Source organism: Rattus norvegicus, chromosome 15 (genome assembly GCF_036323735.1).
Source record: "Rattus norvegicus strain BN/NHsdMcwi chromosome 15, GRCr8, whole genome shotgun sequence".
In the NCBI taxonomy this organism is placed as follows: Eukaryota; Metazoa; Chordata; class Mammalia; order Rodentia; family Muridae; genus Rattus; species Rattus norvegicus.
In genome coordinates this window covers 69,140,390-69,155,551 of record NC_086033.1, presented here as the reverse complement: position 1 = coordinate 69,155,551, position 15,162 = coordinate 69,140,390, and the positions used below count along the sequence as shown (strand labels likewise).

Sequence of the window (15,162 nt, the reverse complement as noted above, 5' to 3'; positions counted from 1 at the left end):
GCAACATGGTGTACCCTTTAAATACCGCTAATGCATTGTCGTCCTCGCCAGCTCCCCTAATTCTGAGTGTTTGGTGTGGCATTTTAAAATGGCTCCACTGGTGACAGTCGTGCACAGCCCACATGCGGACTCATTCTGGCTCTTCTGCAAGGCTTATGTATTCCAAGTGGGAAATCCCCGACTGATGGTCTGGACGTCTACGTCACCAACAAACAAACAGGAGGAAAGGCAAACCGATCAACAGCAAAACAAAAACACAGGGAAACAACTTAAGGCACAGAGGCGAAAACAATCCCTAAAGCTGCTGCTCTTCCACCCTGCCAACCGAGCAGTCGCTGAACAGGGAGAGTTTCGAAGAGAATGTGAATTCCAGAAAGAGTGCGTGGAATGCAAGGCCAGGGTCCTGAGTCACTGTGCAAAGCCTTGCTTCCCACAGGTAGCATTTTAGTCAAGGCATGGAGAGTTAAGTGCTACGGCCTACCCCGGGCGCTTTGAATTTTGCATATCTGTCATAGTTACACTGGTTAGGACTGTCGATTTCTGTGTGTGAAATTTTGACTTTCATGTGTCACTTTTTCATTTCCTCTGAAGCTATTTTTAAGGAAGGTCTCTGCCAAACAAACCCATTGTTCCATCTGCATTCAGGGTTTTAGAAGGATTTTTAGTTTTCTTCACATTGGCAGAATCATAGCAGTGCATGTTGGCACCCTTTGAAAGTACAGCAACTATGGGCCAAAGACTCGCAAAGAACAAATGCCATTCTTATTTTACATATAGCCAATTAAATCACAGCAGTGCTGTGGGAAAGTTTGGAATGTTGATCCCCTTTTGAGTTTATTAATGCCTTAATCTGTAGCATTTCACCAAAAAATGTTTAGTTTGATTTACCAAGAAGTATCCCTCCTTACCCCTGTGTTTTATTGCAGTCGATACAGTGCCTTGTAAATTAGGACCATTCTTCTAATAAAGTATGCGAGTGTTTCATTGCTTGGGCACAGCCCATTGGCGAACATCTCTGCCTTCAGACGCACTTTTCTGCTTCCCAAAGCTTATGTTCCCTCAGCTAGCCACCCCTAGTGTTATCCTCAAAACCATCCCTTTACAGACATGTACAGACAGACAGACTGACACCAGAACTAGCAAGCAAGTTCAATTCTACCTCACCTGATTCCATTCAGCCCTACCTTTACATTTTCTAAATGAAAATTCAAAAGATACCCCATTCCCAAAACTCTGAGAAGCTTTTTGCAAACCTTTCTTTCATATTCCAAGATTTTTTATTGCTTGAACATTTGAGGTGGGAGTGTCAGCAAATACGCAAACGTTATTATCCACTGGTAATAGTTTTATCAATTTTATTCTTAAGGCACATGTAGAATATGCTGATGAAATATATTCATAGGTAGAACTCACATATCAACATTGGGAGGGTATAGTGGGATTGACCTTTCTTAAATGAAAATAAATTTATTACACTTTGTTGAGCATAATGAAAATAACATTTAAGGGATATTTCAGTCTTACATGTATATATCAGATGGTATATTATTTTACACTCTAAATCTTATGTATGAATATGTAAGAAACTGCATGTAATATGAGGTCAACAGAAAAAAATAAATTCATACAGAAAAATCAACATAACCAAAATTTTGATACCTTAAAAAGAAAGTGATATTAATAAAATTTTAGCCAACCTAGAGAAAGGGTGAAGAAAATAAGTAAGCTTATTTTCTTCCATGTGAACATGAGATGAATAAGCATTATTGAGCCCATGGATAACAAAAGAATTTAATGTATATACTTCCTAATCTCGATGAAATGGACCCATTCTGTAATGGCAATATAAATGTGTCACAACATCAAAGAGTAAAGTAAGTCTCAAAGCCTTTATCAAAGTAATATAGTCAATAATTATTAACTATTTACAGGATGAAAGACACGGTTTAGGAAGTTTCAATAGTTTAATTGTAGCAAATATTTAAATTAAAACTCAGGCCAGCAGTCTCTCCTGACTCTCATCTAGTGCAAGCACGGAGAATACTGACTAGTTGCATGAGGCTACTCTGGCTCAACACTGAAAATCAGTGCAACTCATTGTATTCACCAGCTCAAGAACCGAGTCACTGTGATCTTACACACCAATAGTAGTTGACAAAATGCACTCAGAGTGAAACTTACTAAGTGACCTTCAAGGAGGCCTACCTCAGGATGATAACAGACATCCACAGGAGCCCCACATATCACCATATGTAACAGACAGGAACTGGGTGCTTGTGGACAAGCATAAACTGTCCCATGTTCACAGACAGGGAGTCCCTGTGTTACCACTCCTTTCCAGCTTGTCATACAGGTTCAAAATAGTGCTGCAGTCAAAGTCTAGCAAGGTACCTAATGCATACTGTAAAAGCGATTCCATTCTGGGGAGCCATATAAACTCAAATAGCTGACGCAAAACTAAAGAAAAGTCTGATACTGCCTGACCTCATCTCAGTTTAGTGCTGCTATAATCAAAATATTTTGATTAGTATTAAATATGGCAAAATAAAATACAATGTACAGAGTTGCCCAGAAACACACAGAAATAACAATCAAAGGAAGAGTAAAAGCCACCTCGAGTATCTAAATATTTCCATGCTAGAAGAAAAAAAGATACTGCCCTCAGCTCTCTCACAAATTCAACTCAAAATTTATAATACAATGAAAATTGAAGCATTTAATATAGAATAATAAGCAAATCTCTGTGGCTTTGGGCTTAGCAAGAACCTTTGCTGTATAACAGTAAAAACGTTTTTACAATATAACATTTTGAAGATGTAAAGTTAATTAAAATTTGTTTGTGATAAACATTTAATAGAATTAAAATGTAAGCCACAAATGTATACAAAGAATCCAAGAAATTAGACTCCAGAGAATCAAATATCCATAATAAAAATAGGTGAGAGTGCTAAACCAAGAATTCTCAATAGAGAAATCCTGACAGGCTGTCAACCACCTAAGAAATGTTCACCCAGTCAACAACCAGAAGGTGCTGACCCATCTAGTTAAATTGGGAAAAGCTAGAGGAAGCTAAAGACAAAGGCAATCCTGTAGGAGGATCAGTAGTCTCAAAGAACCTGGACCCCTGAGATCTCTTAGACACTGGATCACCAAGAAGGCAGCATACACCAGCTGAGAGAAGGCTTTCAACACATATACAGCAGAGGACTCCTGGTCTGGGTTCAGTCAGAGAAGATGCACTTAACCCTCAGGAGACTGGAGGCCCCAGGAAGATTAGAGGTCGGGTGGGATGGATAGAGTGGGGATATTCATGTGGAGATGGGTGGGGGACAGAGAGGGAGTTGGGGAGGAGGTTTGGGATGTGGAACCCTCGAGGGTTGAACCTGAGGTGAGTAAAATCTGGAGTGTAATAATGAATAAAAAAATTAATTAAAAAAGAAAAAATGTAAGCCACGATCTACAAGAGTACACAGTGTAGCTATCTTTAGACACACCAGAAGAGGGCATCGGATCCCATTACAGATGGTTGTGAGCCACCATGTGGTTGCTGGGATTTGAACTCAGGACCTCTGGAAGAGCAGTCAGTGCTCTTAAGCACTGAGCCATCTTTCCAGCCCAAGAATTTACAATCTTAGCAATGGGGAACAACTCAGTTAAGGTATGACCCAATGATATAAATAGATCGTATGTCATAGACCATGTACAGCCACCAAATAAGTAATTGAAATGGTACTGAAGTTGTTAAAATGTGACATTCTAGCATATTCATATTTTAGTCAAAAACAAAACTAAATTAGTTATGAAAGGACAACTTAGACCTCTGTGTTGTCTCTTAAAAATCAGAAGAATTTCTCACATGAACATTGACCTACTTACAACAAAGATTCTAGGCCATCTTCTTCAAGGGTGTGAGGTAGAGACATTTCTCCACAGCCCTTGTTAATAGCTAGTGTTTGGAACCTGCCCTCATCATTGGCCTGTTTCTTTGCAGCCCACTGCAGATATAAGGACATCTCTCTTCACTGGGGTAGGGCACCGGCAGCACACCACAGACACAGTTGTACCCCAGGTAGCCGCAGAGTGGGGGGTGTGATTGGATTAGTAGGCAGCACCGTTCTAAAGCCCCCCAGTCTAGAACTGGGGTGATGTCTCATGAAAGCCACATCCCTGGAATTCTCTGCACGACTTGTTGGCAGTTTTGTAGAGGGCTTATTTGGGTCATCATCCCTTCCTCCTTTCACTTCCTCCCCTGCTTCTTCTGCTCTCTAATCCCCTCTTTCCCTTCTCACCCCCATTTATTCTCCTCAGCTCCGGTCCCTTCCTCCGTCCTCCATTTCCATCCTAAGTCTTCTAAGTTGCTTGTGCTTAGCCTTGTGAGAGTCCCAGGCTTCCCAGAGACACTGTTTCAGTCCACTGGAAACACATATAGGCCGCATATAAATAACTGACCTTACCTTCTTGAATTCACTATGAGGACTTGGGCCATGTGATGTCTATGTATTTTCCTATTTGTATGTCTTATGCTAAATTAATTGTCAGAATTACATGGGACCTGAAGAAAATAGAAGTAGAGTTTTTCTGCCACCCTCTTGTGCCAAATAACATGTCGCTAAACCTGTCAATTAGAATTACAAGATACTGCTATGTACCTACTATAACGGCTAAAACCAAAGAATTATAACACCGGATACTGGGGAGGAAACCTTAGGCATTGCTAGTGGAAGTCAAAAGTGGTACACTCACTTTGGAAAACTATTATATACATATGTGTCAGTACATGCACACACACACACACACACACACACACACACACACACACACACACGGAGGAAGGGGTGATGACCCTCCTAAACCCTTGAACAAAATTGCCAGCAAGTTGTACGCACGTGCGTGTGTGCTTGCGTGCATGCGTGCTTGCATGCATGTGTATTTTTTTCCCCCGAGACATTAGTTTCTGTGTAGTCCTGCCTGTTCTGGAAACCCCTCTGTAGACCAGGTTGGCCTTGAACTCGGAAATCACTCTGCCTCTGCCTTTCATAGGTCTTGTATTAAACATGTGCTTTACCTCTGTACAGGTCTATATAATATATCTTACAAATTAGTAATCACAGTCATAAGTATTTACCCACAGAATTTGAAATCACGTCCACACCAAAGCCTATATGCAAATGTGTACAGAGTCTTGTTTATGATTCCCAAACACGGCAGGAAACAAGGTGTTCTTGAGTAGGTGAGTGGCTTGACTAACAGGTCTCGTACTGTTCAATGTTGTGCATCATTATACATATATGCATTCATACATACATGTTATTTCTTAAGTCATAATTAGCATTAAATGAAAGAAACCAGTCTTAGAAGTCCTTGTGCTCTGTGCTTCTAAGTGTAGCATTCTGTAAAAATAAAGTTACATGAACAGGAGAAAGGAATGGTTATGGGGTTTCTAAGGACAGGGAAGAAGGACAGGATGAACAGAGGATAGCATATTTTTAAATTTAAAAAACTATTACTTTTTAAAAGATATTGTATTAATAGTTATAAAATACTTTGTTTATGAAAATGCATCATTACGGAAGTAAATGTGTATGGCTAAAGTAAGTATTTTCCCAGTTAGCAAGAGATATAAATGTTGGCACATAGTTTATAATAGTGTACCATATTTATGGGAAGTGCTGATAGAATCCATGAGTCAAGGGTGTGGGGAATTTATTTTTTAAATTGAAAACTTATCTGTTAATGTAAACCTTGAAACTGATTTTAATTTAAAATTGAGTTCTTTATTCCATTTATTATTGATGATTTTGATTATTTTGTAAGCATTTAATTTAATACAGTTAGAATAAAAGATGGATACTTTTAAACTTTTAAGATGTAGCTTTGTTTAGACAATATTAGACTCCAGTACATTTTTTAAATGCTTTAAATTACCCGTAAGGATACTTTCACAATTCATATTGGAGAATTCATGTTTAACAAAAAAACAGCATCAACACAGTAATTCATATATCTATATAATACATTATATTAGAAAATAGTTACTGTTATATACTAGTATAGTTCACCACTGAACTTGTTCCGCTGTTTGAGTTTTTGAAGTTCTGGAGGAATGTGGTAACTGTCTTTCCTCGGTCTTCTTCACATGGAATTCATTTTTCATGAGGCTATTTCATCCATCCCCAACAAACTTTATTTCACAGAGGACAAGAAGCAAAATAGGAAATTAAAATAAGGTCCTATATGTCTGCTTTAAAATTGCGACTATCTTTTCCTCCCACACAGATGACTGAATTGTATTAGCAGACTGTCTGTTACAAAACCATAAACACTAGTTTATTTAATGTCATGTGAACTACGGGGCTTTGTAATAGCTGTTGTTGTTTTTCATTTGGAAATAAAGCAGCTGAACTAAGAGCATACTTGTGTAGCTAGGAATGACCTAGGCCAGGGTGTCTGCTTACAGAGCTCTAAGTGCTAGAATTAAAGGAACATAGTACCGTTCAGCTTTTTTTTGATGTTCTTTTGTTGTTTTGCTATTGTTTCCATCCACTGCGTTTTAAAGCATGTTGTTAGAACCACAGTATTTTACAGTGGCTGAGACTCAAACACACGCATATGCACCAGTCATGCTCTCTAGGGACAACGAATGATTTGCATAAGACACTCAGTCTCTCTGAGTTTGTTTTGTCCCATAAATAATGGCCATAATACTGACTCCCTTCACATATGCTGGCGGACGCTTGCTACCCAGGACTGATTAAGTGCTGTATGGTTTGCCTGGTTCATGCCTCAGAATAATTAACAAATATTAATTCACGCTATTGTCCCCTACATTAATACTATGTCCTTCTAGATTGTTTAGTGTATCATTCCAAGGTTAGGACTTCGGTTGTCCTTTAAGCATTCACCAAGGTCTGGACACTGCAGTCTTGATGGCCATTTACGTATTAGCAGTATTATGGCCAGAGGAGATGTTGGTGTAACATTCCTAATACATTTTATTCAGCGCATAAGCGGCTATAGGGTTTTTTTTTTTAATTAAGATCTTTAAGAAAATATGTGGTTTGGATCTTAGAACTCCCCCCCCCCCCGTCACTAAAACAATAGAATATTCTTTAAATGCCATCCAAATTTGTGTTGAGTACCTTTAAAATGTTCCAAAACCTTGCCTTGGCACTGCAAGGGAGTTCTACTTTAGATTGACAAGCAGGCCATGATTTATTATGGGGCCTGCTTTTAACATTATTTTCTCTGGAATGAACAAAGTGGTTAGAGAAACTCCATCCATCTTTTTGTTTATTTGACATTTATGCCGCATTTAATGTATGTTAAAGAAACAATCCATGAATAAGGAATTCTGTTTAACAGTGATGATTATTATCTGTCAGAGAAGTCTCTTGACAATCATACAGAAGGAAATCCTGTCAAGAAATGTCTGTTAAGATTTAAATAAGCTATTTTAATATGAACAAGATTCCGAATGAAATTTCATTTTCTTTCCAAGAAATAGCATTACAGAGTGTGCTTAAGTTATTTTTTGTTTCAACAAAATTAGCACTGTCTCTCGAATTTCTTTTTACTTGTAACTCAATCACTGATTACAAAGTGGTTACTAAAAACAGAATGTATCATTTGTTAATGTTTGTCAAAAATTTAAAATTCCGAGCAGAGGTAGATAAGATCTTTCTAAATGTGCTTTGTTATACTTTTGTGTTTTCTTTAAAGCTTCACTTTACATTTTGTGCCTTGAGGTGATTAGTGAGAGAGAACAGTCACTTAGGCAGGACCTGGGAAGCCCAACAGGTGCCTCTTAGCACCTTATTCATTTACTAAGTTAGTTTCAAATCAGTCTGGAAGTGTTTAGTGATTATTTTGTTATAAGTCATAAAATTACCAAGTAATAGTTGAGAGGAGATGATTGGCTTGGGCTTTTTCTTAGTATTCAGTGGCCATCCTGTCTGATACTAGATTTCTCCCACTCGGTGGCTTGCTGATCAGTTGATTTTGGTATGCTGACCCATGAAAACATTGCCTTCCTTTGGTGTGTTAGCGTTGCATTGCCCCAAAGCAAGCAATGTTTCATATAAACACTTGGCATTTATTCTACTGTATTTTGTATCCTAGAACCTGAAATCTTTATTTTTACCAATCATGGATAAACCTTGAGATTGGTCCAGAGGATTATAGTTTTATCATAGATTTCTTAAAATATTAATTCTAGTGGTTACTGGATGATTAGCTATGTCAAAAGAATTTGTGGAAAACTTTATTAAGCCCCTGCAAATTATAGAGGTGAATGACCTGTCTCCGCATCAGGTTCCTCACTGGATTCCAATCAGTTTCTCATGAGAGAAATACAGTCTGGAAGGACAGAGGTAGCAGTGGGTGGCTCAGAGTCCACAGGAGGGACAACATGCCCAAGTAGTCACTGTACCACTGAGCAAGGATGGAGTGTAGGTACAAAACCAACTTTCTAAATTGGATTATGTTTTTATGCAACACACAAATAAACGAAAGTTTGCTGAGTTTGAGCTCTCTAAAACTTCTAAAAATGATAGTGTGAATGGAACAGAGTTATGAAGATGGTATATATCAGATTAAGGTTTGTGGGTTATGTCTAAACACAAAGTACTGGAAATTTTCAACTGACTCAACTGTGTAGAATCAAATTTTAAACAGAGAATTTCTTTTCTTTCCTTATTTGTATCCTACTTGTTTGGATTAGATTTTGCTATTCCACTATGAAACCATTCTCATGTCTGCTTGCTGAGTTTGGAAAGTGAACTTAAAGTTTCTTTTTAAGTATTTGGCTCCATTGTATAATGTTTCCTATGTGTAAACTGAGGTCTAATAATGTACCCTGGGCTACTAACTTTTTCTTTTTTCTTTTTTTTCGGAGCTGGGGACTGAACCCAGGGCCTTGCGCTTGCTAGGCAAGCGCTCTACCACTGAGCTAAATCCCCAACCCAGGTTACTAACTTATTAAGGGCATGCCTCCCATTAGAGGGTCATCCATATATGTGAGTGGCATTTGTACGAAAATGGAGCCTTTAAATGGATTATTGAAACACTCTTCGGAATGTTATGAAGTGTTTGTGCTTTTCTCTCTCTCTCTCTCTCTCTCTCTCTCTCTCTCTCTCTCTCTCTCACACACACACACACACACACACACACACACACACACAGAACTTTATTAGGTGAAGTCTGAGTGAGAGAAAACCTTGAAGCAGTTGCCCACCTGGTTCAGGACAGCTGGGGTAGAGGAGCCTGTGTTTAAAGACAGGCTTTCCTGAAATGGAAACAGATCCTTGATTTTTTTTATAAGGGAGCTGACTGGCCAAATATCACTGAGACCTAGTTCAGATTTTTTTTAATGGTTGATCAGAAAAGACAAGTCCTAGAGAAGGGCCAGACCCAAAGCAGAAGCCCCTGCTGTGCGCAAGTATGAAGTAATTACAGAGGGAAACACACAGTAGTTCACAGGGAGTGAGCTTAGTCCTGATTCTTCATTGGTACTGACCTAGCCCCAAACCACCAGTTCTTCAGTGGCACATCCATCAGCCCACTAAGCTGGGGCCACATGGAAGGTGGTGTGGTCTACTTGACTACAGTAAGGGTGTCTAGACCAGGAGAACACACTTGGATGCTACCCGTAGCCATAGCCAAGGTCCTCCAGGCTTCTATCAAATACATCACATACAATAGTGGGCCTGGGAGCCAGGCTTCCCATAGAGGCTCAGCTGACAGAGCAATGTCTCAGAATTCTAGGAAGGCCACCAGGCTCCTAGAAATGTGCTCCATGTGTTCTCTCCTGCCCAGAGTATACCCTACCCAAGAGCCCAGCTTCTCCTTTTCAGGGTCTAGTTTCTCCAGTATCGAGAGTTGCCTTAGGTGGCTTTGGAGGCTTGAGACTTTGGGCTGCAGGGAGCTGGGCCGGCTGCTCTGACCAGAGTCACTGGGGGCATCCTGTGGTAGATGGTGCTGCAGCGGCTGGGAGTGGGCCTGCCAGTGGGCCAGCATGATGTGCAGGAACAGGGCAATTATGTAGCTAGGGGCCGCTCCAGGAGCTAGGAGCCCACTGGAGCCCAAGGCAGAGGGCAGGCTGAAAAGTGGAGATGTGTGTCAGTGTGTGTGCATGCGTGCGTGTGCGTGTGTGTGTGTGTGTGTGTGTGTGTGCGCATGCGCGTGCATGCTTATGCTATAAATATACTAAGCAACGATTCTACCATTGAAGTACATTCTCAGCCCAGGAGCTCCCCTTTGAGCTCCTTATTCAACAGTCCAGGATATTATTTGAGACTTTCATATGTGCATTCATGCGAGGCTGTCAGATGACTTGCCCGGGCTTTCCAGTCCATTTTCCTTTATTTTTGATGACACGGAAGCTGTGATTTCCACTGCCCAGTAATGACTTCTGCTGGGTATTTTTGTTTGTTTTATATTTATTTATTTTATTAAAAATTTTTTTTACAATTCAATCACAGCCTCCCTGCCCTCCCCCCACATACCACATACACCACACACACCGGTTTTGTCAGGTCCTTCCCACCTGTGACCCAACTCAGTTCTGTCTTGTTAGATAACACATAGGCACATACACACACACACACACACACACACACACACACACACACACACACACTAAAAACCATAAGGAAAAAGGAAGACATCCATGAAACACACATATTCATACTCACACTCACACACTGACTCAGGCTACAGTGGGAAATTGTTGGAAAGTAAGCAGAATGGCCCTGCACCCATACACTAAAATCTCCAGCTCTGTCTTCCATTCTGACATGAGAGGACTGGTTTGTTTGTTGGCGGTGTTCTTTACATATGTATGTATTATGTTGAGGACTCTGGTGGCAGAGACTTCTGCCAGGACGTCTTTTATCACAATCCATACCATTCTCCCTGTCAACCCTTCAGAGATCCAACTCAATGTAACCACGTCTCCTTCCTCCTGATTGCATTCCTGTTCCAGTCAGGCACACGTTGGTCAATCCCTGACAGCTCAGGCCTGTGCCTCTTTTTGGTTTGTACTTTCTCAAATTTCCTCCCAATCTGTATTCCAGTTTGTTAACTCATTAATTCTGGAAACAAGGAACCACAATTTTTCCCAGACAGGTGCTTTATTACAAGGTCTGACAGCATTCTCCCAGGGATAATGTCATCCCTGAAAAAGTCAGAGTTGCGTCTTAGGGAGGACAAGCTCATTTACTTCATTGTTTTATATGTTTAATATGTGTCATATTATCTGGTATATGTTCTATATATAGAGAGCAGGAGAACATACGTATGTATACGGGATAACTATTTTAAAACTTCTCAGTGTTAATAGGAACATAAAGCCAGGATGTTCCTGACAGAAAGCGAGCTGATACAGACGCACTTCTGTGTAAATGCTCACCATTTCAGGATATTGCCATTTGCCTAGTACTTTTGTAACCTTCTAGCTTTTATTTATTTTACTCAAAGCTAAAATGTTTTCTTGTCTAGCTGGCCCTCCAACATCGACTCCTGTGCTGTCTCCGTGAGCAGTGCCGGCTGAGTCCCAGGCCCTCACTGTCTAACACCTCCATCCTAGGTCCACCCTCAGTGCAGGCTGCCAGGTTTTCCTTCCTGGGTTAGTGCCGCTTCCCTTACAGTTGGCCTCCATTCTTCTCATGTCCTTTGCTCTACTTTACCCACTCTCCACTGCAAGGATGTTTTTAAATGTGCGTGTGCGTGTGGCCATCTCTCACTCACTTCAATCACGTCTATTGCTTATGGAAAAGTTACTGCCATTATATGGTACAGCTTTTGGTTATTTTCTGCAGTTTTCAGGTTTATACCTCCCGTTGACCTTATTTATCCCCCCAATATATATACATTTTTAGTTTGCAGTTACTCAATCTACTCAAGCTTTTTTCTCATTTATAGCCTTGTACCTATCAGCTTTGTACTGCTATATGATCAGTGACAGCTTTTTAAAAAGGGTTTTCCCTCACAGAGCAGAAGGTTCTAGGGCCTGCTTTCTGCCGTCATCTTAAAAGTCTTGTTTGCGATGTTGCATCATGACAGATGTTAAGTATAGGGAATATGTGGGCACAGTTCTCGTGTCACAGGAAACAGAGCTGGGATGCGCTCTGTTTCATCCCATCCATTTGTAAGAACTAAGGGGTCGGAGGAGAAATCCCTGCACCTCCCAGTATCACAACCTCAGGCCAAGCTTCCAGCAAGGCAACCCTTGGGGGCCAGGTAGGTCCATCTCTAGGAAGTATTTTACAAATGCGTTCTGTCTCCCTGTGCTTGAGGATCTTCTGCCTAATCCTCCCCTCCCTAAGTCTATCCAGCTTCCTGATTTCAGTGGTTCCTCCCAGATATCATAGTCTCCTAGATATTCTTTGTGAATGTTTTTACTATAGTGACTGTCACAACAGGCCGAGTATCCTGTTTTTCTTTTCAAAAAGTGAAATGACTACTTGATGAAACAGTATTTTGTCCTTCTACCTTCTGCAAACTACAGTGTGGGACAGGTAGACTGTGACTATGTACCAAGCAACAAATGCATGAACTGCCCAGCTTGTCTTCAGGTCTGCTGTTGTATTGGTATATAGGTTATTCTACTTGCCTAAGCGCTTCATTCCCCCCACAAAATTGCATAGTACAATGCTTTTGAGTCATTTCTCCTGTATTACAAATGTTACTTTTAAACCAATATCAAATAATAAGTACTAAGACATTCAGATATTTTCACAGTGGACCAGGTGTTCAAGCTAACTTCTGATCCACAGAGTAGGGGTTACCTGAATCAGGAGATTATTAACATATGTTGTGTTTCCCCCCTCTCATTCACTTAGCTGAAGGACACAAAATCGGCAGACCAGAAAACAACCCTCCTCCATTTCCTGGTCGACGTATGTGAAGAAAAGCATCCAGACATCCTTCCCTTCGTGGACGATTTGGCACATTTAGACAAAGCTAGTCGAGGTTTGTGGTTTTATTTATAAATATCTGTGTCAGTGTTTTGATCTTTTATTCTCAGAGACAGAAAACAATGCTTATCATTTGTACATATTGTCTACTTTGTTGAAATGATTTCATAGGGAATGTGACTATTTGAAAAGAAATCTCGGGCTATTTTATGAGTAGGCGTGTTTATCGTTAGGAGTATGAATTTCTCAGTTTGACAGTGAGTTGTTATAAGAACATTGTTTTGTAGATGAGCCTTCCTGGGCTCCAGCTCACCCCGATCTCTCCTGCTCAGTTTCCTCAACTGGGTGCAGTTTGGCAGGGCTTCCTAATCCCATGTCATTTACAAGAACCAAGTGGCATTATGAGCACTGTTGTACAACAAAATGTGTATCTTCCTTTTGTCCAAGTTTCAAATCTTATCTGAAGGAATGGAGCTTTCCTTTGTGACCCTACTAGATATAAGTTCATCGTTCCTTATATATAAGTTACCATCTTGGCTTCAGACCCTGCTGTGGTCTTAAACAAGGTTGGCAAGAGTTCAGAGAGATCCTTTTGCTGACACTTAGTTTTAACCTGTTTTAAATTTCAAAATTGGGCCATCTTAAATGTGCAATTTTCAGTTATATTCAACATGAATATTTTTAAATCCAAAGAACTACTTGGCTCCCAATAAGCAATGAATAGACAGGTTTTAGATAAGACATTTACAATTTTGTTATAGCTGTGGTTTTTGGATTGATCACTAGTGATAGTAATATCAAACCACTGTTTTGGTGAGCTCTTTACTTCTTTCTCATATTGGAATTTGAGAACCTAAAGAAGGATAATTCTTCTTAAATATGTTTATTAGTCCCTGTGTGTTAATAGGTTCTTTTGCTGTAAAGTGGCAGTTTTAGTGGTTTATATACTAAGAGAAATGTGATTGGATAAGATGTTCTTCATAATTTTACCTAAGAAGTAAATTTCTTTGAAGGATGTATTCTGTATGGCCTTGGTAAGCAGTTAGCATGGGTTCCTGATTGCAGCATTAGGCCTTTTACTACTCATTTGCAATGACACTACATTACTTTCCTTGTCCCTCTGCCACATTAAATGACCTTGCCGTAAGAAAATATCCATGCAGGATAGGTAAGTAAATAGGTAGACATGTAGTCAATGGTATCCACGTTTATGTGTCTAGATATAAATGAGAACAGGTAAGGGCTCCTGTTATTTTTTAGGACATTGTAATACGAGCAAGAGACTTGGAAATGAATGGAAGAAACATTACCATAAGCTTAGTAATATACAAAGTGTTCTTAAAGTACTAAGACAAAGAAAATGAGTTTCATGAGATTTTTGAACTTTTGGAATACATGAATAAATGTCATGATAGGTAAAATTGAAATTCTGATGTTCTTGATGAATATTGAATTTAAATAACATAGTACTGTATAGATGTGGCCCAAAAACCCTTGAGATGCAGAAGGGTTCTTTACCGGGAGCAAAGATGATTGTGTAGTTAGGAAGAATCAATGTTCGTCCTTTAGACAATGACTTGGAATTTCTTCCCAGTCCCCAGTCCCTTACTTAATCACTCATTTGTATGCAGCATGTCCTCAAGCATTGGGGTCCCTTATCCCTGCATTCACAGTGCAGACATGTCAAGATTCAAATAACATAGTAATGTTTCTCACCTCGTTGTTTCATGATTGTTGTTAAATGCTTCTAGGGGCATGAGAAAATAGAAGTGGGGTCTTCCCCTGTAACCCAGACTGACTTTGAAGATACTCTGCTACCCAGCCTGGCCTTGACCTTGAAGCAGATTTGCTGCTTTAGCTTCCAGAATGCTAGGACTACAAATAGGAACTACAATGCCTGATTTTCTTTTTCTTTTTAAAACTTTTCAGCATGTTTTTCTAGCACATTTTTGGGTGTAAATTAAAATTTAGAATACTAACTTAATTTGGACTCATTGGATTATGCTTTTAATTCTGTATAAATATTCTGGCATTGTGTTCTTTTAAGAATTATTTAGCTTGCATAAAGACTTGCAGAGTTACAAGTTAGTAATTTGCTTCTTCTGTTTGTTTTCCTTCTCACTGTTCCAGGGGGCTTTCAGGGGCCTTGGGGCGTTTGCTTTCCATCTGTTATAGGGAAGGCATGCATGTGTAGGGGTCAGCAGATACTGCTAATATGTTTCACTGGGAGCAGCAAACTTCATATTTG

At 39.8% G+C, this 15,162-nt stretch overlaps 2 protein-coding genes across 8 annotated transcripts in view; one reads left to right on the top strand and one right to left on the bottom strand.

Moving 5' to 3' along the window:
• The window catches only part of Diaph3 (diaphanous-related formin 3), a 469,632-nt gene that overhangs the window by 266,072 nt on the left and 188,398 nt on the right, over positions 1 to 15,162 (top strand). For all 6 annotated transcript variants that reach the window (XM_063274163.1, XM_063274159.1, NM_001305172.1 and 3 more), the window contains one exon: positions 12,840 to 12,969. In XM_063274163.1, the coding sequence (XP_063130233.1) occupies positions 12,840 to 12,969 (130 nt within the window). The remainder of the gene's footprint in view (positions 1 to 12,839; positions 12,970 to 15,162) is intronic.
• Positions 1 to 15,162, bottom strand: part of LOC134481998 (uncharacterized) — a 93,376-nt gene that overhangs the window by 3,125 nt on the left and 75,089 nt on the right. The window lies entirely within an intron of this gene.